Source organism: Festucalex cinctus, chromosome 8, assembly GCF_051991245.1.
Source record: "Festucalex cinctus isolate MCC-2025b chromosome 8, RoL_Fcin_1.0, whole genome shotgun sequence".
Taxonomy (NCBI): Eukaryota; Metazoa; Chordata; class Actinopteri; order Syngnathiformes; family Syngnathidae; genus Festucalex; species Festucalex cinctus.
Window position 1 is genome coordinate 27,439,383 of NC_135418.1, and position 24,703 is coordinate 27,464,085.

At 39.5% G+C, this 24,703-nt stretch overlaps 4 protein-coding genes across 8 annotated transcripts; 2 read left to right on the forward strand and 2 right to left on the reverse strand.

Annotated features, from left to right (window-relative positions):
- Nucleotides 1-1,970: 1,970 nt before the first annotated feature.
- On the reverse strand, nt 1,971-7,786 carry rdh5 (retinol dehydrogenase 5 (11-cis/9-cis)). Its single transcript, XM_077530673.1, has 6 exons — nt 7,669-7,786; nt 6,572-6,646; nt 5,039-5,361; nt 4,004-4,262; nt 3,765-3,928; nt 1,971-2,418 (listed from the first exon to the last, which is right to left on the reverse strand). Exons 2-6 carry the CDS (start codon nt 6,595-6,597, stop codon nt 2,198-2,200), a joined length of 993 nt encoding a protein of 330 aa, XP_077386799.1. The 5' UTR covers nt 6,598-6,646; nt 7,669-7,786; the 3' UTR covers nt 1,971-2,197.
- A 655-nt stretch (nt 7,787-8,441) lies between these two features.
- Nucleotides 8,442-9,826, reverse strand: bloc1s1 (biogenesis of lysosomal organelles complex-1, subunit 1). The gene is made up of 4 exons (XM_077529347.1): nt 9,626-9,826; nt 9,328-9,400; nt 8,974-9,106; nt 8,442-8,890 (listed from the first exon to the last, which is right to left on the reverse strand). The coding sequence occupies exons 1-4, from the start codon at nt 9,690-9,692 to the stop codon at nt 8,780-8,782; spliced, it is 384 nt and encodes a 127-aa protein (XP_077385473.1). The 5' UTR covers nt 9,693-9,826; the 3' UTR covers nt 8,442-8,779.
- A 348-nt stretch (nt 9,827-10,174) lies between these two features.
- LOC144023657 (E3 ubiquitin-protein ligase Itchy) lies at nt 10,175-21,878 on the forward strand. Of its 5 annotated transcripts, XM_077529342.1 has the most exons (25): nt 10,192-10,323; nt 11,032-11,115; nt 11,287-11,343; nt 11,497-11,638; nt 11,743-11,867; nt 12,412-12,543; nt 13,194-13,242; nt 13,355-13,533; nt 13,623-13,854; nt 14,010-14,105; nt 14,941-15,115; nt 15,195-15,264; nt 15,351-15,435; nt 15,726-15,854; nt 15,943-16,015; nt 16,087-16,158; nt 16,229-16,317; nt 16,466-16,625; nt 17,271-17,404; nt 18,102-18,242; nt 18,323-18,443; nt 18,531-18,635; nt 19,610-19,706; nt 19,810-19,882; nt 20,560-21,878. In XM_077529342.1, exons 3-25 carry the CDS (start codon nt 11,319-11,321, stop codon nt 20,657-20,659), a joined length of 2,604 nt encoding a protein of 867 aa, XP_077385468.1. In that variant the 5' UTR covers nt 10,192-10,323; nt 11,032-11,115; nt 11,287-11,318; the 3' UTR covers nt 20,660-21,878. The 5 variants fall into 5 exon arrangements, with proteins under 5 accessions (XP_077385467.1, XP_077385470.1, XP_077385469.1 ...); XM_077529341.1 differs by lacking the exon at nt 11,032-11,115 and having other exon boundaries at nt 10,175-10,323; XM_077529344.1 differs by lacking the exon at nt 11,032-11,115 and having other exon boundaries at nt 10,175-10,323; nt 20,701-21,878.
- Nucleotides 21,879-22,290: 412 nt separating this feature from the next.
- Nucleotides 22,291-24,298, forward strand: pxmp4 (peroxisomal membrane protein 4). Its single transcript, XM_077529346.1, has 4 exons — nt 22,291-22,500; nt 22,653-22,715; nt 23,050-23,248; nt 23,881-24,298. Exons 1-4 carry the CDS (start codon nt 22,388-22,390, stop codon nt 24,148-24,150), a joined length of 645 nt encoding a protein of 214 aa, XP_077385472.1. The 5' UTR covers nt 22,291-22,387; the 3' UTR covers nt 24,151-24,298.
- Nucleotides 24,299-24,703: the final 405 nt, after the last annotated feature.

Here is a 24,703-nt window from a genome sequence, read left to right on the forward strand (position 1 = left end):
TGTTATTTATATCTGAATGAAGCTTTGTTAAAATATTATTCTTTTTATATTAAGATGTTGTCATTTTAATTATTTTCATCTTTTATTTTCTATTTTTCTTCACATTTTATTTAATTTTATTTTTATTTTTTTATATTGCTTTTTAAAAAATAGTATTTTGTTTAAATGGCGCAGCATTCAGCTCAGTTATTATTCCTTTGTTAGACGCAGACCGCCATCTAGCGGATACTCGAGAAAACAGCTATTCAATCAAACCAAACAAGAAAAACAACAAAAAAACAAATGCTAAAATTAAAAAAAAAAAAAAAAAGACACGCGAATTATAGCTGTTTAGTCATGAGCATTAAAAAAAATAACTTAAAAAGCAAGACATAACATTAAAACCAGTTTGACCCCACTTTGGATCATTTGAATATAAAACGAGCAAATAAATCAATAAATAATCATAGTAATAATAACAATACATACCTGTTAGGGTTTTTTTTTTTAATCGTTTTTCTAAAAATCAATTTTTTTGAATTATAAACAACAATAATAAATGAATTTAAATAATATACTGTATATATAATATTATGCAAACAATGCTACAAAGGATGATCGTGTCATTTTATTGAATGTTTATTTAGTTGTTTATTTGTTATGGTTCATGTTTATCTAATGTAATGTAATCTGTCTAGTGTTAGTGGCTGAGTGCAGTTTGGATTAAATAAGACTACAGAATTTTTATTTTATTTTTTATTTTTTTGTCCAAAAAAAACAAAAATCGATGTCCAGCTGTCCTTCTTCTTCTCTCTCTTGGCGTATTGAATGGCAAAAAATCTGCCTGTTTCCTTTTCTGACTGGAACCTGATAGGCAGCACAAGAGGTCAACAATATACAGCATTAATAATGCAACAACAGTCGCCGGGTGACAATTTGTCCAAAAAGAATATTCAATTTGTCTTCGAGTTATTGATGACATACTTCATTGTTTAGTTCTACATTTTCTGTTTTTAATATTATCAAGAAAAGAATATGACATTGTTCTGTTTGTGAGTGAAAACACGTGGGACCGTTTGTGTTGTTCATGATGTTATCGCACAGCGTCAGGTAGCACCAAAACATTTTTTATATGACATCATACGACTGCTTGTTGCTTTCTTCATTTCAAACAATTTAAAAACAATGTCATTTATTTATAATCTCCTTCATTTGTCGTCTGGACAGTCGAGATAAGTGAGTTTCTCCTGCTTTGGAGTGACAAACAATAACATCACTGCATAGCCGCTTGCTTCGTTGCAAGGCACTAGCTCCTCCCTACACCTCAACTGTCTTCCTGACTTTTGTTAATTAATGTTCCTACATACCACATGCAACTACTGTAATTTTTTTTTTAGGAATAGATGTCAGATACAGAATCCAACATTTTAGTCAGTATTTTCCTGGTGTGCCACAGGAAAACCACATCTGCCATCTACTTTTTCTGAATTTTTATGTACTGGTGTGCATGTTCTCACAAAGCAAGACATTTTACTACATTGTGGTGCACCACAGGGAAGATACCTCTGCCCATTACGTTTTTTGTTTTTTTTCTGTTTCTCTTGAAATATTTGAACAAATGTTCTCTCGTGTTAAATCCAACATTTTAGTCTTCCTCCTTATAGTGGTACCACTGGAAAGCTACGTGATTTTTATGACTAAATATTCTCACAAATCCAACACGAATACTTGCCGGAATCTGTATAGTTACATACAGAAAGTTTTGAAGTTGAAAATAATCATTTAAATTTATTACTAATGGTGTTGTAACTTCATGTAATTTGCAAACACTGCCTGAGATTGGTTAGCAACCGGTCCAGGGTGTCCCCTGCCTACTGCCCAAAGCCAACTGAGATAGGCTCCAGCACCCCCTGCGACTCTTGTGAGGAATAAGCGGTCAAGAAAATGGATGGATGGATGGATGGATGGATGCAAACACTGCTCCCCAGCAATCTTATTGAAAAACTATCTTTACTTCAACGTGTGCATCTGATCAACCACAGTTCTTCACATGAAAGAGCCCATATGAAATTGCAAAAGGCACATTACAGAAGCAAAGGTAGTCAGTTTAAATAAGTGACACTATGCACCTAATTTCTAATGCACCAATTAATGGTTAATTAACTACCAATCTCTTCACAGCCTTCTCGCAGAATGAGTCAAGACCGTTATCATGTGGTCACACGCTCTTGGACGGACGAGGCAGAACCAGCTTGAGTCCGATATCCACCACGCAGGACGGCATGTACGACAGCGGGATCCACAGGAGCTTGGCGTCCCACCCGGCGCTGTAGCGGGTCCGGGGGTAGACGGCGGTCAGCGCGTGCTCCATGCAGCTGGTCACCTTGGTCAGGTCCGAGTCGCAGATGGCATTCATGATGAAGCGCTGGATCCGAATGTCTGCAACGGTGTTGATTGGTGAGTCGTCATGAGATTGCAAAAGGTTGTACCTAATGTTTTGGCAGCTTAGTATACTGTATTTTTTTTAACAGGGTTAAAAGGAGAAGTCAAAAAAAATTATACTATGTTCTATGCAGCCCCACCAGTGTAAATATGACATTCTGGTTAATATTATGTTAGTGGGATATGAGTTAAGCAGCAAAATCCAGCTGTTTTTATCCATCTCAGGGGGCGGCCATTTTGCCGCTTGCTGTCGACTGAAGATGACGTCACTGTTGCTCACGATATGAAGCTCTCGATACGATAATTATCACGATATTGTGGCGATATTTAAAAAAGGTCGCAATATTGTAAAAATATGAGCTCATATTAAAAAAAATTAAAAAAAAAGCACAATATTGGGCTTTTGTACATAACAGCAATATTTATAAACTACCTCCAATCTCTAATAACACTTAATATTGAGTCAGTTACTTGCTAATGCGCATACACAATGAGTTCCTCCACATATTGACTCGCTTCACAAGCATATTACCATCCCCTTCACCTGACAATTCGTGTAGATTTTCAACATAGAAGGGCCAAAACATGCCTAACGAAAATTAAAATGCACTACAAAACTAGCCGCCAGAGGGGGTGCTTGAACTGCACAAATGGAAATCAACCTGACCTTTTTTTAACAGCTTTTAAATATCATGAACATGACAACAACGATATTGTGGCAGTTATTAATATCACGATATTACGATATTGCCATTATCGTTACATCCCTAGTTGCTCAGGCAACAACCAATCACAGCGCAGCTTCAGAAAACAAGTGAGCTGCGGTTGGTCGTTGCCTGAGCCCTGAGTAACTGTGATGTCATCTGCAGTCAACAGCAGGTGGCAAAATGGCCGCCCCGTGAGATGGATAAAGATGGCTGGATTTTGCTTCACAACTCATATTACACAAATGTAATATTAACTCATTCACTGCCATTGACGGAAAAAGACGTCAAATGATGCATTTTTTTTTGCTGGTCTGGGAATGAATGTGTTAATAAATAACTTTAAAAAAAAATCAAAGTAGCCCTTGCAGCTTTCTATTTTTCTGTCTGTGGCCCTCAGAGGAAAAAGTTTGGACACCCCTGCTGTACATTATAGCAACAATTTACAATTGCTTCATTGATTTTTACCATGTTTAACTCATTCACTGCCATTGACGGAAAAAGACGTCAAATTATGCATTTTTTTTTTGCTGGTCTGGCAATGAATGTGTTAATCAGAATGTCATGTTTAGACTAACGAGGTCACATTATTGTCAAGAAATGTTTATCGTTGACTTCCCCTTTAAGACGCCCACTCACACTTGTCCAGGTATTTGTCCCCGTAGCTGGCTTGCACTTCGGGGCTGAGCTGGTTCCACAACCGGTGCAGTTCCTTCTCGATGGGCTCCAGACTGGTCACGGCCGTCTTGAAGAAGCCCGGCTCGATGATGCACACGTTCACCCCGAAGTAGTTGATATCTCTCCTGTGGACAGCCATTTTGAGTTGATGTCAAGCAACAAATAACATGACCTTTTTCAAATGCCGATCCTCTCCTCACCTGAGGCAATCTGAGAAAGACTCCACGGCGAACTTGGAGATGCAATAGCCGCCACCGTTTGCCGCCACCCGGCCTAGCACCGACGCCACGTTGACCACGCGCCCGCGGGCTTTCTTGACCAGGGGCAGGAAGGTGACGGTCATGCCGATCACGCCGTTCATGTTGACCTTGAGCGTGCTGTGGAAGTCCTCCACTTTCATCCACTCGGTTGGACCCATGGGCAGAGAGCGGCCAGCGTTGTTCACGATACCCCAGAGTCCTTGTGGTTGGGGGTGATGACAGAGAAGAGGGTCAAATAAAAAAAACATGAATACAAGTGTTACGTATTGTAGTTTAGCGACTCTTATCGGCCATGTAAATAGCGAAAAAATAGTCAAGTGAACCATAAGTGTAGTTAACACAGTCATTGCCAAACCAGCAAAAAAATGCATCATTTGACGTCTTTTTCCGTCAATGGCAGTGAATGAGTTAAACATGGTAAAAATCAATGAAGCAATTATAAATTGTTGATATCATGTACAGCAGGGGTGTCCAAACTTTTTCCTCTGAGGGCCACATACAGAAAAATAGAAAGCTGCAAGGGCCACTTAGATTTTTTTTTTTTGTTATTTATTAACACATTCATTGCCAGACCAGAAAAAAATGCATCATTGGACGTCTTTTTCCGTCAATGGCAGTGAGTGAGTTAATGGGACTTGAACACGGATAGTGTGGTTGGAAGACGAGTGTCTACTGACTAATTATTTAGTTTGTAACCATAATACAAGCCTCGTGCTAACCTCAACCAAAACTAAAACAATCACAGGCTTGTTAGGTCAGTAAGATTGACGTTCGTCTTTCGACCAGACGACCCGGGTATTGTTTCGCTCTTTACGTGGCCGCTAGAGGTCGCTAAACTACCATTCATAGTCGTATTGTGTTGGAAGACTTGTATGCAGAGAGATACAATCAGTTGTAAATGATAAATGTCTGCCTGTGAATATTTGTATTTACTGCGAAGTTCGCTAAGTTAATGTTAGCGGAAAAATCTCTCACCACTATCGCCAACCTCCATCTTGGTCCACTCCATGGCTTTCTGGATGCTGTCCTGACTGCTCACATCCAGCAGCACCGTTTTCAAGTAGGGCCCCGTCATCTTCTTCAGCTCCTCGGCTCCCTTTTCGGTCAGGCAGCCGGCCAGCACGCGGAAGCCCTTTCGGTCAAGCTTCTTGCACAGCAGGTTTCCGAAGCCCGAGTCGCAGCCGCTCACAAAGACGTATTTGTCGGCCACGTCTTCGATCTCCAGGCTGTCCCTGTACAGCCACGCAGCAATCCACAACACGGCAAAGGTGGCACTGATGTACAGCCAAGCATCGTCCCTGCAGACAGCAGCAAAAATGGGCAAACAGCAGGTCTCATTGTCGGATAGTTTTTTTGTTTTGTTTTATCTCAAGAGCAATAAATTAGAATATGTAGAAAGTCCATTTGTTTAATGATTTTAATTGGAAAGTGAAATCAATAAATACTTATCTTTTTATGAAGAGCATGTCTATATGTATAATATATCATAGTAGCCTAATTGCATAGTTGCCCGAGTCATAATTTCTTTTTTTCAGAAAACGAGAAAAAAAAAAAATTGCAATCACATCATCATATTTGCTATTGGAACAATAATCTACAATTAGGCTACAATCACTTTGGCAATTATTACCAATATGAATTTTAATTATTATTATTTTTTTATCTCAAGAGCAATAAATTATAATATGTAGAAAGTCAATTTGTTTCATGATTTTAATTGGAAAGTGAAATCAATAAATACTTAACTTTTTATGACAAGCATGTCTATATATCATAGTAGCCTAATTGCATAGTTGCCCGAGTCATATTTTATTTTTTTTCAGAAAACGCGAAGAAGAAAAAAAAAAAAAAAAAACATTTTTAGCAATCACATCATCATATTTGCTATCGTAACAGTAATCTACAATTAGGCTACAATCACTTTGGCAATTATTACCAATATGAATTTCACTTATTGGATTAAATGACTAAATCAATTAAAATTTCCGCAATGTTTTCATTATTGAGATGTGCCTAGATACAGTAATCACAAATATCCATGATTCATTGCAAAACTCAAATACTGTAATGCAGCTAAGCAGATTTGCATTGACTCATTGGTCATTTAGTTGAACTTGTTGCTAAGCAGAATTTGTAGCAGCCAGCCACAATTTATAGGCCACAGAGGGCTAAAAAATAAGGGACAAGGAAAAACGGGAAGACTCACTGAATATTTACTTTTTTTTTTCTTTCTTTCTTTCTTTTTTTAAACATCTTTAGTTCAAGCTTTTTGCACTACAGCACCACCTAGTGGATCTTGTTGCCCAAAGTTTCAGTACAGCAATTATGTTCCTGGGTCAATTTGACCTGGGCATGTCTAATCATCCAAACCTGCAATTCCTCCTGCCAAATGATGATTGTTCTTAATAAGCTAAGCAGAAGTTTCATACTGAAAAACAACTTCCTTTTGAACTTTACAATGTATCAAGTTGACCCATAACGTAACAGGGTGATTAAGCACTTACTTACCCTAAAAGCTCATAAATAAACTCCATGTTAATTCTTTCTCCAGGCTCAGAATTGGCTTTGCGGTCACGTGGGGGACTGCATAGGACAAAACAAAACAAATCAAAACGATATTATGCATGTGAAAGGAAAACTGCCAAAATCAGAAAAAAAAGAATCATTTAATATAATTGGGAATAGTCTGACAGTCGCGAAGAGGTGATTCCTATGCATGTACATTACTGGTTATATATTCCTGCTTGGGGCCACATGAAAAATCTTTGCATAATACCCTTATGAAAGACAGAAAGGCATTTGTGAGGGATGGTGGGAGAGCTGCATTGTTTGCAAGTGGTAATAATGCCCGTGACGGAGCTGCTTACAGGCTGCGGGTGACCAATTACTTTCCAGCCTTATACAAGTATGAATGGGCAGAAAAATAGATCATTCGACTTTCAAATAGCTACACTGAATCACAGACGACACCACTTTGGCCACAATATTTGTCCGAAAGGAAAAATTAACAACAACAAAAATGTCCAGTTCAAACTAAAAAACAAAACAAAAAACTTATAGAAATAATTTTATATACAAGTATCCTTTTAACATGTATTTAACAAAATAATTGGTTAATTAATTAAATTCCAAATAATACAATTTGAAAACGAGAATGCATTACCGTATTTATTGTTTACGTACTTAAATATCAAACTTTTTGTTTTATCTTAGTAAATATGACCTACAACTAACAGCATTTAAATGAACAATTCGATGACCAATTATTAAGAACAACACTGAATAAAAGTGTCATGTATTGAAACATGACAGATATGAAATATTAACATATAGTATTGTATTTTACACTAGAAATCTCACACCTTGGCACACCACCAAGTCACAAAAAATGAATACATCACAGGTATATTAGCTACCTTCTGCCATCTAGTGGAAGAGCATTTAGTTATTTTCTTGTCACAGGCATAGATAGATGAGCAAAAATACATTTGTAATGTATGATAATTAATATAGGGAAAGCAAAAGAAATCATACGAAGGCCAGTGTGTACAATCAATGAATGTAAAAGGGGAATAAATAAATAAAAAATCCTCTGTCCTTCCTACCTTTTTCCTGTTTTGGACCAGTGATGAACGTGTACAAGTTCCCCGTGTTCCTCTACTTCTGCTCACGACCCAACCCGAGGAGGCCGCTCAAAAAGAGGCTTTCACTCGCGCTGCTGGTGCTTTATCCCTTAAGACAAGTCCGCCATTGCTAATCCCAAATCCATCGAGGCATTTTGCTTTGTGCACTTTGAGGAGAAATATAACAACATTTTGTTCACGCCATTTATAGATAAGTCTCATTGCTGTACTGCATTGCATTACATTCAAATTACTTTGAGATCAGGAAAGTGTTCTTTTAAAGTGTACAAACACAATTCAGCTTGTATTTGAGCACGTTATCGTAATCCCATGTGTGAAAGAAAGGCTTTGTAAGATTTAAATGTGCACCATGTAAAGGGGACTTTTTTTTTTCTTTTTCTTGCCGACGTGTTATACAAATGTTAAAGCTAACTGTTCATTCATTTCCTAGAGTGCTTTACCTCGTTCGGGTCACGGGTGACACCCTACAACACTACAAGGCAGAAACATCAACATCCCTCGAGAATGCGATGCCCCTGCTATCATATCAAAGCCAAAAGGTAAGCAGAGCTGCATTGAGTTTTCTTGGTCGTGCAGATGGTCATTGTGTAGGCTTCTGTTTTGTCAAGAACATGTCATGGACATCTTAAACCAAATGGGAACTATTTTAAATAAGGAGTGAGTAAAAAAACAAACAAAAAAAAAACATGTCTTATAGCTTGGAATGTTTTGTCAATGAAACCAACACATTTCACTTCATTTAGATGTTCTCTTTACTTAAAAATAATAATAATAATAATAATAAACTTGACGCATATTGTACACAGCTAATACACATTAATACTGACAAGCCTGATTCCAGAGATGAAGCTGTCTTACAAAAACTGACAAACAGGTTCCTCAGCAAACATTCTCATGAGCCGACAGGTTTTCTACTGATAGAAGAAAAGTGTGATAAAGCAAGCTGCCAGGCTTCACATTTGTGCTAAAAAAAAAAAACAACAGTCACATTTTTTTTGCACGACACGTCCATGTCATGGTTTAGTTGTTTTATGGTTCTCCGAAGTGTTTCAAACCCCTCTGCTGAAGCGCCCTACGAGGGGGCCGACTGAAGCTGACCCTTGTGCACGTACTCCAGAGCTGTGGCGATTGTCCTCATGTCCATCTCGATGCTGCGGGCCCAGTTCTCCACATCGCCAATTTCCTGTTTCGAAAACATCTTGTCGATTATCCAGTCCACGAACACACACCTTAAGCCTGATTAGGCAACTTCAGTTGCTTCTCTACCTTCAGGGCCTGATTGAAGCCCTCCACCATGCTGATCCACTGTGCTGTCTGCTTGGAAAACTGACCGGCCTGCACTTGGAGTGTTTTCACCTCGTGGTCGAGCTTGCGCTGGTTGACGTACGCCTGCGCCACGCTGGAAACAAGAAGCACATCCGCTCAAAAAGAAGTAAAAGACCATCATCGAATGTGACATTATGCTAGAAAGCAGCAAATGATAAAACTGACCAGCAACGCAACATAAAATGTTGAACAAGTCAGTTGTCAGAATGCTCTTTGGGAACTGAACAGAATTGTACTTATTGATTTTATTTTTTTACGCATTAACGCCGAAAAACAGTAGGACGACGTCCTTACCCGACGTTGAGATGGTCCACCAGGGCTTCCGTAAGGCAGGTGGCTGCAGAAATGGCTTCACGCCTACGTCGTTCTGCGAAACAATAACAACGCAAAAATGTCAACATATATCAATATTGTTGGTGAGGTTATAACAAGGAGTTGTGATCTGTAATGACGAACATTTTGATCAGAACACATAAATATCCACCGTGGTGAAGTTAGTTTTAGGTTGGATATTTGACGTCATTGTTTTTAGCATCAGCTAGCACAGCGGCCAATCGGCTCAGTGATGACCGCTCTGGACAGCTCTTCTCACCTTGCTGCTCCTTCCGCTCGTTTTGCTTCGCCTGGTGCTCCTTTAGCAAACGAGACAACATCTTCATCCACGTGGAAGTGCTTGGAAAGTTTGCAACAACGAATACCAAACACAACCAAGTGAGTGCAGGACAGGTCGCTAACAGCTGACGACTCGAGGAGAGTCACGAGACCACACCGTTGACGTCACAAGCTGGCACTTCCGCGTTGGTCCTGAGAGGAATACATTTTATGATAAAACATAATAAACAAATAAATAATATGATACACTGCATCAGACTAGGAAATGATAGACAATTTAAATGTGCGTTTGTATTTTTTTTAATTTGTCTTTTGGCGAGATGACGTCAAACCAGACCCGCCTTCAAAATAAAGGTTAACATTAAACACGAACACTCTTGCACGCTTTCGCGATCATCGATCTACTTCAAAATGATAGACAATCCGTCAATATTTTTCATGTTACAACTTATCAGCCCTAACAACCACTTTTAAACAAACTACTGGTGTATTAATCACTACTTCACTTAATTGTGAAACTCTTTCTACCGGAAAAGCTCCCATGGCTCTGGCTAGCTATGCGAACCTCTGGACAGTCTGCGATGATGCCAAACAGACGTCAACAATAACGTGACATCACCCGCGACACCACGTTGGGTGGAACTATCCCCGCGTCCCCTTATCGATTGTCCGTGTCAGGTACGTTGTAGTGCCGCTTGGGGCTCCCAATTTCCTTCACGGAAAGCTCGGAGCGTCGGTCGACGTTAGCATAAAATGCTGCGTTCAAATGATTGTTTTAATGACGGCAACAGTTTGTCGAGAACGGTGCATTCACTGGCCAGCATTGGAACTTCTCCTTCTTCTTTTTTTAAAGCACGTTTTGTCGATTTTTAACCTATTTTAACACCTGTCATAATAATAACTATTATTGTGTACGTGTGTATGTGTAATAACCAGCTAGTTAATCTGTCAGGTAGACAGTAGGCGTAAAAGGGCCGAAATGTTTTGACTATAACTAAGCACCGTCGCTGTTATTTGATCTTAATTAAATTGGACTATTCAGAGAGAAAGATTAGCATGCTAGCTTTAGCTCAGGGTGGGATTTTCTTTGCTGCGGAAACAACTCCCTCACTCCTCGAAATAGCCAAGCTTAACCAACCGCGTCATTGCATAACCTGATGTGAAGGCATTGTCGTGAGGGGATGCTATGTTGTTTCATGAGTTCACAATCTCATGACATCCAATACAAGAGCTGGGTTGCACATATCCCAAGTATATAAACTAATGTAATTGTCAACAGTCAAGGCATTTAGCTTCACTTTACAATAAGAGCTTACTTAAGGGTGATTAATGGCATTGTTAGTTGTGCAAACACCAAATAAACTGTTCCTTCTGTTTGCCAAATAGTGCTCCGACGGCTTGTGTTTGTTCTCTGTGGTAACACCTCATCAACCTTAACCACATGGAAATGGGACTGGTAGAGTAGTGTAGGTAGGTTTATAATGTTATTCTGATAACCTTCTAAACAGGGTAAGCATAAAAGGTTTTGCAAAAAGACCTTTACGTGCGGACTGTAAGGCAATAAGCGCAGTTGCCGAGCATCCAAATTGCTCTTTAGGTTGGTTGCATGTAATAATGCTGCATTTCCATCTCATGTTACAGTTACTGGTTCTTGATAGTGTAATGGATGCACTATGAAGGCCCAATTACAAGTCACAGGTAAGTCACTTTAGGCTTGTGCATTTTTTTCCCCTACATTTTAAAATCATTACCAGGTTACTTAATAACGTTTCCGTAAGAAGATTACGCCAACAATATTCCAAAGGGCCAAGTAAGCTTGCTTACAATGTGATGTTTGGACTCTGTTTCTAGTGCTTTCTGCCAAACTCAAGGAGAACAAGAAGAACTGGTTTGGTCCCAGTCCATACGTAGAGATAGCCGTGGACGGCCAATCAAAACGGACGGAAAAGTGCAACAATACGCATAGTCCAAAATGGAAGCAGGCCGTCACCGTGTAAGTATACTTTTTTTTTTTTTTTTTTTTTTTTTTAAGCAGAATCTACTCTTTATTCTTCAAACCTCCTGCCTAGTCTTAACACGTCTCTGCTTTGCGTGCAGAATCGTGACACCTCTGAGCAAGCTGATATTCCGCGTGTGGAGCCACCAGACGCTGAAGGCGGACATCTTGTTGGGAATGGCCACGCTGGAGATCTGCGACACCCTGAAGGCCAACGAGCTGAAATGTGAGCATAGGAGTTAATATTTCCCTGCGGAGGTGTGAGGGACGAGCTCAGACTTATCTGATCCAGGATCTTATCAAGCGCGGCGGTCCTGTGTCTTGATTCTGGCTGCCTCAGCAGCTTATCGTTCACTCTTTGCCAGAGGTTTTACACACTCATTACACAAGAGGCACCTGCCTTGTTTACTAGGGGAATATTTTATTATGTGTTGGTATAATTACCCTGAGATACTGATCCTACCTAGTTGACTCTTGTCTGTACTTGTGCACGTGTATTAGTATTTTAGTGTTTTCGTGCCAAGTCTAGCGCAAATGGTGGCGCATGGTGTGTTTTCGGCTTTAAATTCAGCTGGGATAGTCTCCAGCTCGCAATTGTCACTAGCCAGGATAAACGGTAAATAAAATGCTTGGAGGGAATACTATTCATACTGTTGTCCTCTTACACGTAATGTATAATAATACTAAAATAATTTGTTCATTAAATGGAACCGTAGAAATCTGATAAGGTGAGAAGGTAATGATGTTTCTGTGGTTGTGTGAATCCTCAGTGTGCGAGGTGGTCCAGACGCTGCAGTTGTGCTCTGACAGAGATTCCCGGGATATCGTCGGCGACCTGTCCGTCTGTCTGGACGGCATGCACGTGGACCCGGAAGCCTTTTCTGCAGCAGAGAGAGACCATGGTGAAATGATTCATCTACCACAACTCCAAAAATACAGTAGACCATTTCTCCTTCATGTTGTTTGCACGTTGTTCACTGCTTTTGAAAGTGAATTACTGCGAGGACATTTTGTATTATTGGGGTTGCAGTTTGTAGTAGTTCATAACTACATGCTGCATGCAGGCTGTGCAATTAATTGAAATTCAATTACAATTTAAATTATTACACTTAACAATTACAAAATCAGCATAATCGTAAAAAAAAAATATTAACGCCAATTTTGAGTTGTTTGTCTTGTTTGAATTTCTGCATTTGCAACCGTTTAATTTTATTTTAAAATAACAAATTTAATACATGTTTTTCATCCAAAAGGAACTTGCAAATTATTGTGTTTCAATTTTTGTTTTTTTTTATTTGTCTTAATTTTTTTTAGGTTTAAGCATTTTCTTTTGTACCAAAAAAAAATAAATATCATCCTAATTGTGATTTCGAATATTACCAATATAATCGTGATTAATATTTTCTAAATAATCAAGCAGCCCTAATCTGTATGTTGTTCATCATTTGGGAAGCTAAACTGGCTGATAGTGTGATGCGGTGCAATTTTAGGCCGCTGCAAATCAAAACCCTCATTAATAATTGAAAACATTACATCCTTATTTTCGTTCCAGCTTCTATCCTAAAAGATGGTTCGAGACCAAATGGAAACGCTGGCAACAGGTACAATAAACTTTTTTGTTTTCTTTTTTTTTTTGGGCAGGCACCTAGGACCCAACAATTTGTATACAAAAATTAATTATTTTTTTTGGTCTCTAACATACAAATATTGCAGGGCAAGCAGAGACGCATCACCCTCCAGCGACTTGGACGAGTGGGTCATAGTACCCGATGCTCGCACTGTCAATGGCGCGAGCTCCCCTTCCCATTCATCAGGGGGCGCCGGTGGCTCTCGCCTCTCTCGATCAGCCCGGCCTTCCTCCGCACCTGGTAGACCTGCCATCTCACTAAGTAGTACGATCACGTGATTAAGCTTTGATGGTTGTTTCTAAATTTTAAAAAGTCTAAATCGACTCTTATTGTTTGCTGTTGATCCTTCCAAGCTTCCTCCAGTAGTTCCTCTCCAAGCGAGTTAAGCGAAGGTCCGGCAACTGACGCCTCCTCCCAGGCGTCCGTCAGCGCGGGTTCGGATCAGCACGTGGACTTGGGGGCGGCGGCAGCGGGAGCGGTAGCGAGGCCCCCTGCGACGAGTGTCGCCAAACCAGCTACCCTGGCAGCACCAGCCACTGCTGCTCCCAGAGTCTTGCCCATTAGCAGCGGGCCCTTGCCACACGGGTACAGACATGTTGCACTTACACTACTCACAATAAAATGAGCAATATTGGGTGAAATTTCAGTATAAACCTAAAATGCACTCAGTGTATCAGTGCTTTTTGTGGGTAGTGTATGTTTTGCTTTGGGCTTGACGTGTCTCATTTTGTCCAGTGCAGTTGGGAGCAGCGAGTGGACCAAAATGGACGCATGTACTTTGTAGATCACGTTGAGAAGAGGACAACCTGGGAGCGACCGGAGTCGCTGCCTACAGGGTAAGGCTGCACATGATATGCGATGATATGATGGTAAGGTCTCGCAAGTGACGTAGCAATCAGGCCCTGGGTTTGGTCCATCAGAAGGTGTGTTAAAAAAGTTGTGACATAAAGTCTTCATGCAATTTTATGGCTACTTATGACAATTGTGTTTACAGTGGTGGGCAAAGTACGGGTGGGCACATAATCCTGCTCATGATTAAACCAAACTAATTTGCCATACTTAAAGGGGAAAATCAACCTATTGGAGTTTTTAGCTGTGTTAAAATGCTAATTCCTCACCAAAAACATGACTGAAGTGTTTTTTTCCTCCATTTGCCCCTCTATGAGAAATTCTAGTTCAGGTGTAGGCATTCTTTGATGTCATAAGGTGCAGAGCCACCCTCGCACCGCCTCTGTGGACTAAACGCACGCCCTCTTTTTCTGAGACCTCCATGGGCTAGTGACAAAAGTAGCCTTTATCAGTAAACATTCTGTCCAAACGAATTCAAAGAAATCAATTATCCTTCCCATTTGCAATGCCAAAGTGCAATGACCGTTTGCTGTCTTCAAATCCCTCAAAGGTTCTTGCTGACACTTGTGTATACTACACGCAAAACTTTTGCACTATTGAGCCTAACTGAATGAATAGTATAGTGGTTAGTGTTCTCGCTCAGTAAGCAGAAAGTCCCCGGTTCGAGACCAGCTCACTGTTTTCCCCAAAGGTAAGATCACACATGGTGTCAAAGGTCAAATTTAATCATATGCCTGTAGTTAACTTTTGGAAGGGCTTAAAATACCGTGGTGTAATCCGTTTAAGATGAAATAAATCAAACTAAACCTAATGTGTCTGCAGGTGGGAACGCAGGGTAGACCCCATGGGCCGCGTGTACTTTGTGGACCACATCACCAGGACCACCACTTGGCAGCGCCCCACGCAGGAGTCAGTGCGCAACTACGAGGAGTGGCAGCATCAGCGCAGCCAGCTGCAGGGAGCCATGCAGCAGTTCAACCAGAGGTTCATCTATGGGGTCAGAAGAGATGGCGCCTTTAAAACCAAAAGGCCAAATTGGAGGCATTAAGATATATATATATTTTTGTGTTTTTCAGCTCCAGGACCAGTTGGCGGCCACATCCAACAAAGAGTTTGATCCGATGGGCCCTCTGCCACATGGCTGGGGTAAATACCACCCATTTCTTGCAGTTGTAGTTCTTCACTCTTAGGTATTGACTTAAAATATGTTTTTCTACTTTTTCATATTTCAGAAAAGAGGACAGACACAAATGGCAGAGTGTATTTTGTCCATCATCCGACTCGGACGACTCAATGGGAAGACCCGAGGACACAAGGGTGGGTCTGCATGAGGGTAATGGCTATAATGGGGTATAAAGCGTATAATTGCAAATTAACTTCTCAATACTACAAATGTGGACTTTCCCTCAAAGCTATACATCTCCAATAAAAGACAAAAAAAAAAAAAGATATTTTTTCAGTGGAACAATTTTGTTCGATTCGATGCACTTGCATCTTTTAAAAATGAAAACCGATTTCCCGGTTCAGATTGTTTTTTGTTCCACTCCTATTATCTACCCATTCAATTTGTCTCTCATACTAATATTGTTATATTTGTGCTTTTTTAGGCTGCTGAATGACAAGCCTCTGCCCGAGGGCTGGGAAATGAGGTTCACCGTGGACGGCATTGCCTACTTTGTGGATCACAACAGGCGAACCACCACCTACATTGACCCCCGTACGGGCAAATCTTCGCTGTGAGTCGTCAGTTAAGCAGTCATAGATGTTTGACGGCTTTGCTCGGGCTAAAAAAAAATAAATGTTTTTGCTGTTATTCCCCAACAGTGAAAACGGGCCGCAGATTACCTACGTCAGGGACTTTAAAGCCAAAGTGCAATACTTCAGGTTCTGGTGTCAGGTAGGGAAGGCAGATAGTGTCCTCATTGGAATTGAAGCTCATTACTATTTTTGTGTTTTATTCCCACGCAGCAACTGTCGATGCCTCAGCACATTAAGATTTCTGTCTCCCGGAAAACCTTATTTGAAGACTCATTCCAACAGGTAATGAAATTTAGCCTTCATAACTTCTTCTTTCCGTCTGTGTTAACTGATTGGACGGTTGATTTCAAAGATTATGAGCTTCCATCCTCAAGATCTGAGACGGAGACTGTGGATCATTTTCCCCGGGGAGGAAGGTTTGGACTACGGCGGCGTAGCCAGGTAATCCATAATTCATCTCGCATCAGTAAACAGGGAGGGCGTGTTGCTCTGCGTTTGTATGTAATCTTGCTTATGTGTCCCCCGCGACCCTTGTGGAAGAATAAGTGGTCAGGAAAATGGATGGATGCTTTTGTGTCTCCACATCCAGGGAATGGTTCTTCTTGCTCTCTCACGAAGTGCTCAACCCCATGTACTGCCTGTTCGAGTATGCCGGCAAGGACAACTACTGTCTGCAGATCAACCCGGCCTCCTACATCAACCCCGACCACCTCAAGTACTTCAAGTTCATCGGACGCTTCATCGCCATGGTAACCGCAGATCAGTGTTGCGTCACTCTAAAGTGGGGATTAGGCAACAATTCAGGATTTATTATATTTTGACTAATATTAGATGGTCTAAAATGATGGGTTCAACGTTTGTTAACAAATCAGCATTAACTTCTTTGTAAGGCTGGAGAGCAATCCAGGACACAACCAGCCCGAGGCTCAGGGCTTTTGACAACATTTTTAGCCAACACGTCCATCCATTTTCTGTACGGCTTTGCCTTTATTAGGCTTGAGGGTGATTGACTTTCAGAAGGCTGGCCTGGACTGTTCAGCAGCCATTTGCAGTGTGCAAACTACACAGACAAACATCCATTCACGCTCACGTTCACACCCTTGGTCAATTTGCTGTCTTCAATGAACATGTTTTTGAATCGGGGAGAATTCAAAGTCCGCACTGAAAGGCTGCAGCTGAGATTCAATCTCAAAAATTGATTATTTCCTGACTTATAGATCCCTTTTGGCAAGATCCATCTTCTAGTTGAAACATCTAAATTGGATCTTTTTTTCTTTTTTCTTTTTTACACATTTAATGTATTTCTTCAAATTTCTTTCTTTTCATATTAAGCCCATTAAATTGCTCTTGATGATAAATAAATGTTCCTATTAACTCCACGTTTTCTTCCTTAGGCTTTGTTCCACGGCAAGTTCATCGACACGGGTTTTTCGTTGCCCTTCTACAAGCGCATCCTGAACAAGCCTCTGGCCCTCAAAGACCTGGAGTCCGTAGATCCCGAGTTTTACAACTCTCTCATATGGATCAAGTAGGTCGGGGTGCTAACTTTGAATGCTTCTTCATGGCGTTGACAACTAATAAACGTGCATGGAATACCAGAATGAAATTATGAGCTCAATTTTTGTAACCGTGGCTCATTGGATTGTTAACTCATTCTTAACTCATTTGCTCCCAAAAACGTATAAATACGTTGTATTTTTAATGTATGAAGTGTCCCAAAGACGTATTTATACGTTTTTTTCTTTGTTTGTTTGTTTATTTGTTTTTTTGTTTTTTTATTTGTATTTTTTTTTTATGCTAGCGCATACAGAAGTCCTTGATGCAGCCTCTCAACTGCAGAGAACGGGTAAAAAAAAAAAAAAAAAATTGTAGTAATTACAAAAATGGCCAGCAGGTGGCATGATGAACACAAGCTGTTTACCCACAATTCTAAGCAGATTTGTAAATACTGATTAAACTTAGCTATATTCTAATGCTAATTGCTGCAAAACGGAAACAGATAGAAATATGCTTTTTTTTCCTGATGAAAGAAGAGACTCTAATCTTTCCTTTGGTCGGTTCCATATTTTTATAGCAATAGAACACAATATTCTGCGGACCTTGCAAAATCAGTCATAATCCAATTAAACAGCCACGAGCGAAGGAGTTGCTTCAGTGAAAATGACTGGGAGTCAATGACTTAAGCAGTATAAGCAAGCTAATGTTATGAACCATGGCTCTCCAAGGGATAACAACATAGAAGAGTGCGGTCTGGAGATGTTCTTCTCTGTCGACAAAGAGATCCTGGGTGAGGTCACCACGCATGAGCTCAAACCGGATGGCGGGAACATTCAAGTGACTGAGGAGAACAAGGAGGAGTACATCAGGTGCCGTTTTCACACTGCAAACACACACCTGAGAAATCAGACACTAAGGAAACGTCCTTAATTTCACGCGCTGATGTCAGGTTGGTGGCCGAGTGGAGGCTGTCCAGAGGCGTGGAGGAGCAGACCCAAGCCTTCTTTGAGGGCTTCAACGAAGTTCTGCCGCAGCAGTACCTTCAATACTTTGACGCGAAGGAACTAGAGGTACTTGTGAATCCCGTCCGGTGTGAGTTGTGAGTTCGAAACTCCACAAGGTTTTGCTGATTTGCCCGCTCGCTTGCTGTCTTTTAGGTGATGCTGTGTGGCATGCAGGAAATCGATCTCGTGGACTGGCAGAGGAACACCATCTACAGGCATTACACTCGGACCAGCAAGCAAATTCATTGGTTCTGGCAGGTCAGTACTGCACTCAGCTAATATTTAGATATGCAGTAGCATATGTCCTCAAATGGTGGCTTCTCTGTTATGAGCACAGACACGTTCTTATTCCCCCTCAAGGAGGACGATAACAGGGGGTTGACACTCGACGCACACTATACCGTAATGCCTTTAGATGCGAGTTAGTTCGGTGACCATGTTTGAAACTCAGAACCAAGGTTATTTTAGGTAACTAAAATTAGCAAAAAAATAAATACAACTAAAATAAAAAAAACTGTTTCGTTCACAAAATAAAATAAAAACGAAAATGCTTTTAAAAAGCGAAAACTAACTGAAACTACATTTTATGTTTACAAAATTAACTAAAACTATAATTATAGCAAAAATGTCCTTCGTTTTAGTCCTTTGTAATTAATTTAATGCATGAGCTTTTGGGGATGATTTAAAAAATTAAAAAATAAAAATAAAAAAACTTACTAAAACTAAACTTAAAGTAAGCATTTATTAACTAAAAGTAACAAAAACTAACAGAACCACGTTGAAAACTAATTAAAACTAAATAAACTTAAAAAACAAAACTCAAAACAAAATAAAAACTAACAAAAATGAAAATTCCAAAACTATAATAACCCTGCTCAGAACACATATGTCAAAGCATAACAACCCCCCCATTGAAATGAATGGAAATGCTGTTAATCTGTTCCAGCTTCCTCAATCAATATTAATTTCATAACATGACATCAACATCAAAACTTAAAATAAAATACATCATACTCACCAGAGATACTGACGGAAACCTCCTTGTTCTTGGGCAAATTACATTTACATGGCAACACAAGAAGCTTCAAATATGATGCAAGACAAAAAACAAAAAGACTTACGCTATCAAATGAAGAAAATAGACTCTTGGAAATCACGATTTCACCCACAATGTAAATATTGGTCCTTGCTTCTGATCGTGTTTAACACACGACAGTCTTGTCTGTTTGCAGTTTGCAAAGGAGATGGACAACGAGAAGCGGATGCGACTGCTGCAGTTTGTGACCGGAACATGTCGCCTTCCCGTCGGCGGCTTCGCTGACCTCATGGGTACTTAGTCGCATTCTCCTTGTTTGCTTGTTTGGTTCGCCTCATTTACATTTCCTCCCTTATTTTATTATTCTTTTTTTTTTTTTTTAATGAAAAAATGAAGGAAGCAACGGCCCCCAGAAGTTCTGCATCGAGAAGGTCGGCAAAGAGAACTGGCTTCCGCGAAGCCACACATGGTACGTACGCTTGACTTCGGGCTAAGTTTTTTAAGTGTTTTCCCCCTTTTCGATCCAAATCATCGACTTGGTTGAAGGAGGCTCCAACTGCCGTGCTGGTCATTTGGAGTTTCACACATAGCTATTTGGCTGAATTTGAGTATTTCCACCCCTTTTCGATCAACAAATGCCTCTAAAGATTATCCTATGCTGTGGGGTGTGTTCTGAGCAATTACACCCCCGACCCACCCCTTTGGTAGCACCCTGCCTCTCATGGGTCAATTTTTTTCTGATGTCAGACATCTCTTTTCTGGGCGTCTCACAATAAAAAAAATTATATAATAATAAAAATGGTTGTAATATTGAAAATTTTAATGTTTGTGCCTTGCTCTAGGTTTTTATGGTATGAATTCTATGGGATAATTACAAAAAATAATAATAATAATGAAATAAGCCATTATTTATTATTATTATTATTATTATTATTATTTATTTTTATTATTTTTTTAAGACAATGGATTTCTCATGGATAGAAAGTAACATTAGGGTTTTTTTTGTTGTTGTTGTTGTTGTCTTACATTACAGCCACTAGGGGGCATATTTTCTTCCATCTAAGGAATTGTTTCTCCCTTGTGACCTCATTCAAATTACCATTTCTGGTAATTGAGTTATTTTTGTCTCCGTATTGTCCCGCCTAGCTTTAATCGTCTGGACTTGCCTCCGTACAAGAGCTACGAGCAGCTAAAGGAGAAACTCATGTTTGCCATCGAGGAGACGGAAGGATTCGGACAGGAATAACTGCAGCATCATGCTGCACCTTTTTCCTTACGTCTCTACAGCCAGGAGCTGCTTTGATCCCCACATAACGTCGACAGTATGCAACCACGGCTGCTTCAAGAGCTGTAGACCTACTAAGACAATTCTGCATCTCCTCTGTCTCTACATCTGATCTGAAGTGACAACATTATGCTGTGCGAGTGTGAAACAGACGAGGTTCTTTGTCAAGACAATGCACTCTTGATTTTATTTTCAGATTATATTTGATTTATACTTAAATCTACACAAAAGTGTTCTGACTAGACTGACTTTTAAGTTGTAGAACAGATGGCTCCTTTTTTTTTTTTTTTTTTTAAATAAGTGTCACTTATAATTTCCCCGCTTTCCTAAACATAGTTTGTACAAAAACTGTGAGCGGCAAAGACTGTGTGATTGTCCTGGACAGAGCTTTTCTTTTTTCTTTTTTCTTTTTTTTTCTTTTTTTTTTTTTAAGTGCAATAGTTTTGTAGCTCTACCAACAATATTTTCTGATGATCACTTTACGAGATAAGTTTCCACGTTTTAGTGTTTTTCAATATGTCCCAGAGAATATTTTTAGTTTTAATTTCATAGGACCAAACCGCTTCCCCAAAAAGGGACATCTATGTAATAAAAATCTGTTGGACCTCAAGTGGTCCTTTTGTAATCTGTGGATATATATAACAAGTTAATTGGTTAAAAAAAAAATGTTACTGATGAAGTGGGAACAATCATGTGTGATACGATTTGTAAAATAATGTCCTTTTCCCACTGAGTGGTAGCAAGGTCTTTTGTGTATGTCTACAAAATGTTCTAGGTAGATAACCAAGAAGCGGAACGCATTAGTATTTAATGTGTTAAGTGACTAACGCAGTCGAAAATACACTTGTTTAATATCTAAATACATATAACTCACACAATCAGTGATTCTTTTTGTGATTGTGGCTTAAGTGCAACACGGGTGGCCCTAGTTTTATAGGGCATCAGGTATGGTCATTATTGGGTCATTACATGCTGTTTGCAAGTCAGTCTTATTGAGAATATACATGAAACAAACAAAAAAAAAACTATAGAGTTTACCTACCTAAAACATCACCTTCATTAATACAAGTCACTCTTGTTTAATGCTTGATTATGCCGTGGCCACAACATTAAGCGGTAATAACTCTTGGCATCTCAATCATTCAAATGGTAATTTAAAATAAAAACATATTGAAAACAACATATTCATTTGATATCAAGGTGTACTTTATATTGTGGCTGCTGAAGTTGTTACTGACTCATACTGTACCACATAAAAATCATTTCACAAACCTCTCCTAATTGATTTGATTACCTGTGATTAGGTGGAAATAGTTTTGTCACTCAGACGGTTTCCCCTTAAATAAAATGACTGATATGCTCCACTTAACTCACTTGATAATAGGAGAATCACGTCAGTATTACGTCAGCAGTAGTAGCCTTACAACAAAGAGTAAAGCAGTAAAGCAAGCAATTGTCCTTTCACAAATTTGACATTACACATTATATTTACGTCAAGCGCGGACCAAATTCAAAAGCATTTGTAGTAAAAAAAATAAATAAATAAATCTTGTCGCAATTTGATTTTATTTTTTAAACCAGAACGAATTTCGTTTGTCATGTTTCTCGACGGCACCATTTCAGAGTTCCACCTTGTTGTACGGGTGTAACGTGAATTTATTTCCCCCTAACAATACTTGCCATTAAGTCATGGCGCTGTCAGAGATGCTTAAAACTTTACTTTATACCGTCAATCACCTTTTACAACAAGAAAAATACAAAGCAGCTCTGGCTGTTCTCAAAGGCTTCCGAAATGGCGCCGTGTGAGTGAGATTATTTGGTGTACTGTAACTCAAATTGAAACTAAGTGAAGTGTTACAGATAGGACAAGGACAATTTTGTGTTTTTATGTTTGTACTCTAGAATAACATTGAATATATGTGTCCTTAATTTGTCGCCATTTTGTGTGTCCTAGATATGGAGCTAAAATCAGAGCCCCACATGCACTTGTCATGACTTTTTTATTTCGGAGTGGAAGGTAAGATGTCAATAATTTTATATGTAATCAAGACTGATACATAACTAGTTGCAAAACGTACAAATAACCACCCATTATTAGTTACAATTTTAAGCATAGCTGTTGGATCATCCAGAAATCATCAGCAAACTTATCAAGCCAGTTGGCTGCACTGAGAGAAAAGGGGGTGAATGCTTTTGCACAACCTACTTTTCAGTTATTTATTAGGGGGGAAAAAATCCAAATAATCCTCACAAATCAAATTACAAGGATCCAAAGTTCCATGCTTTTACAATTTCTCTTTTTTTCGACAAGTCATTGATTCGTCTTGTGTACTTTTTTCTCATCTTAACAGTTTGGCAGACAAACTCAAAGCCATTTTGAAGGCCACCTACACACATTCTCGCAACCTGGCGTGCTTCGTCTTCACGTACAAGGGACTGCAAGCCCTGCAGGAGAAATTCCAGGGCCGCGGTTTGCAGTCCCACTCCTTCCTGGCCGCCTGCGTAGGAGGATGGTTGGTGTTTGGTGACAACAACAACATTAACAGTCAGGTATGACTGCCACTTTGTTCTTCCTCGTTGTTGTTTTTTATTTCAAAGTATTATTATATGACAGAATCTGTTCCGTGAGAACCTTTTTTTTCCCCCCTTAGGAGGTCATGTGAATTGAATTAATCTGTTCCAGAGTCGTAAACCTTTTATTAGCTGTCCATGACGGGTGATGTTTTAAGTTATAATGTAACATTTCTGTCACTCAATGTGATGCAAAAAAATAAGGAACTATTAAAAAAAAATGCTGTTAACTTCTATAGTAAAACTAAATCAAAGTAAATGTATGGCACTTATTCTCTCACTGAAAATATAGAAAAACTGCTCACTGTATAATAAATTGAAATAAAGAAAGTAAAACTACTTCTTCCTTTGACATCTATAGTAAAACTAAAATAAAGTAAAATTGCATAACTTTTACCTAAAAATAAATCTAAAGTAAAAATGCTCTTTTATTGTAGACAAAAAAATAAAATAAACTACACATGCTTGACCTTATAAATAAATAATAAATAAATAAATAAAAATAAATGATCATCCTCTGACGAACTATTGACCCCTCGGATTGGAATCTGGAAGTCTGACGAGATTTGCCGAGATATCGCATCACCGCCACTGGTCTGCCGTGGTTGCAGATCAACATGTACTTGCTGTCCCGGATCCTGTTCGCCCTGTCGCGGCTGGCCGTGGAGAAAGGAGTGGTCCCGCAGCCTAAACGAGACCCCTTCCCGCTGTTCGCCACCCTGGTGTGGGGCGTGGTCTTGTGGCTCTTCGAGTACCACCCGCACACGCTGCAGCCGTCGCTGCAGTCGTCCATGAGCTACCTCTACCACGACAGCAACGTGTGGCACGACATCTCCGATTTCCTGCTCTATAACAAGTCCAGGACTGCTCCTCGCAAATGAAGATTTTACGTGATGGACCACTTGTCTTGATGAATAAGAGGGAGGACTTGATCCGCGCCAGGACGATGTTCCATTTGTCAATTGAAGGTGTATATAATTGATGTGATATGAATTTTGGCGCCATATAATAAAAGACTGATTGAACTGAGCCTTCTGTTGCCTTTTGGGTTCCTCTAAAGCGGCAGTTCTTGAACCTTCTCTCCACCGATCTCCTAAAAATAAAGCTTAGCTTTCCAAGCACCACCATAGGGTCGATTGAATTATTGTTTTGTGGAAAGCGTGGTTCATAGTTGGCTCAGTAGTTGAAATCAAAAAGTCAAACTTATACAGTACTCCACACAGAGTGAATTGACTGATTTTTTAAAATATTTTTCTTTTATTAGTTTTAATATTTTTTTCTTTGTTTTAATTAAATCTACAATTAACATTTTTGAAGAAATGACACTACATAAAATGTCCTGATCACATTTTTTTGCATCTTGAAAGTATTAAGGAGGGGAAGAAAAATGCTTCCAATTGTTTTTTATTTTTTTTTATTTTTTTTATCCCAATA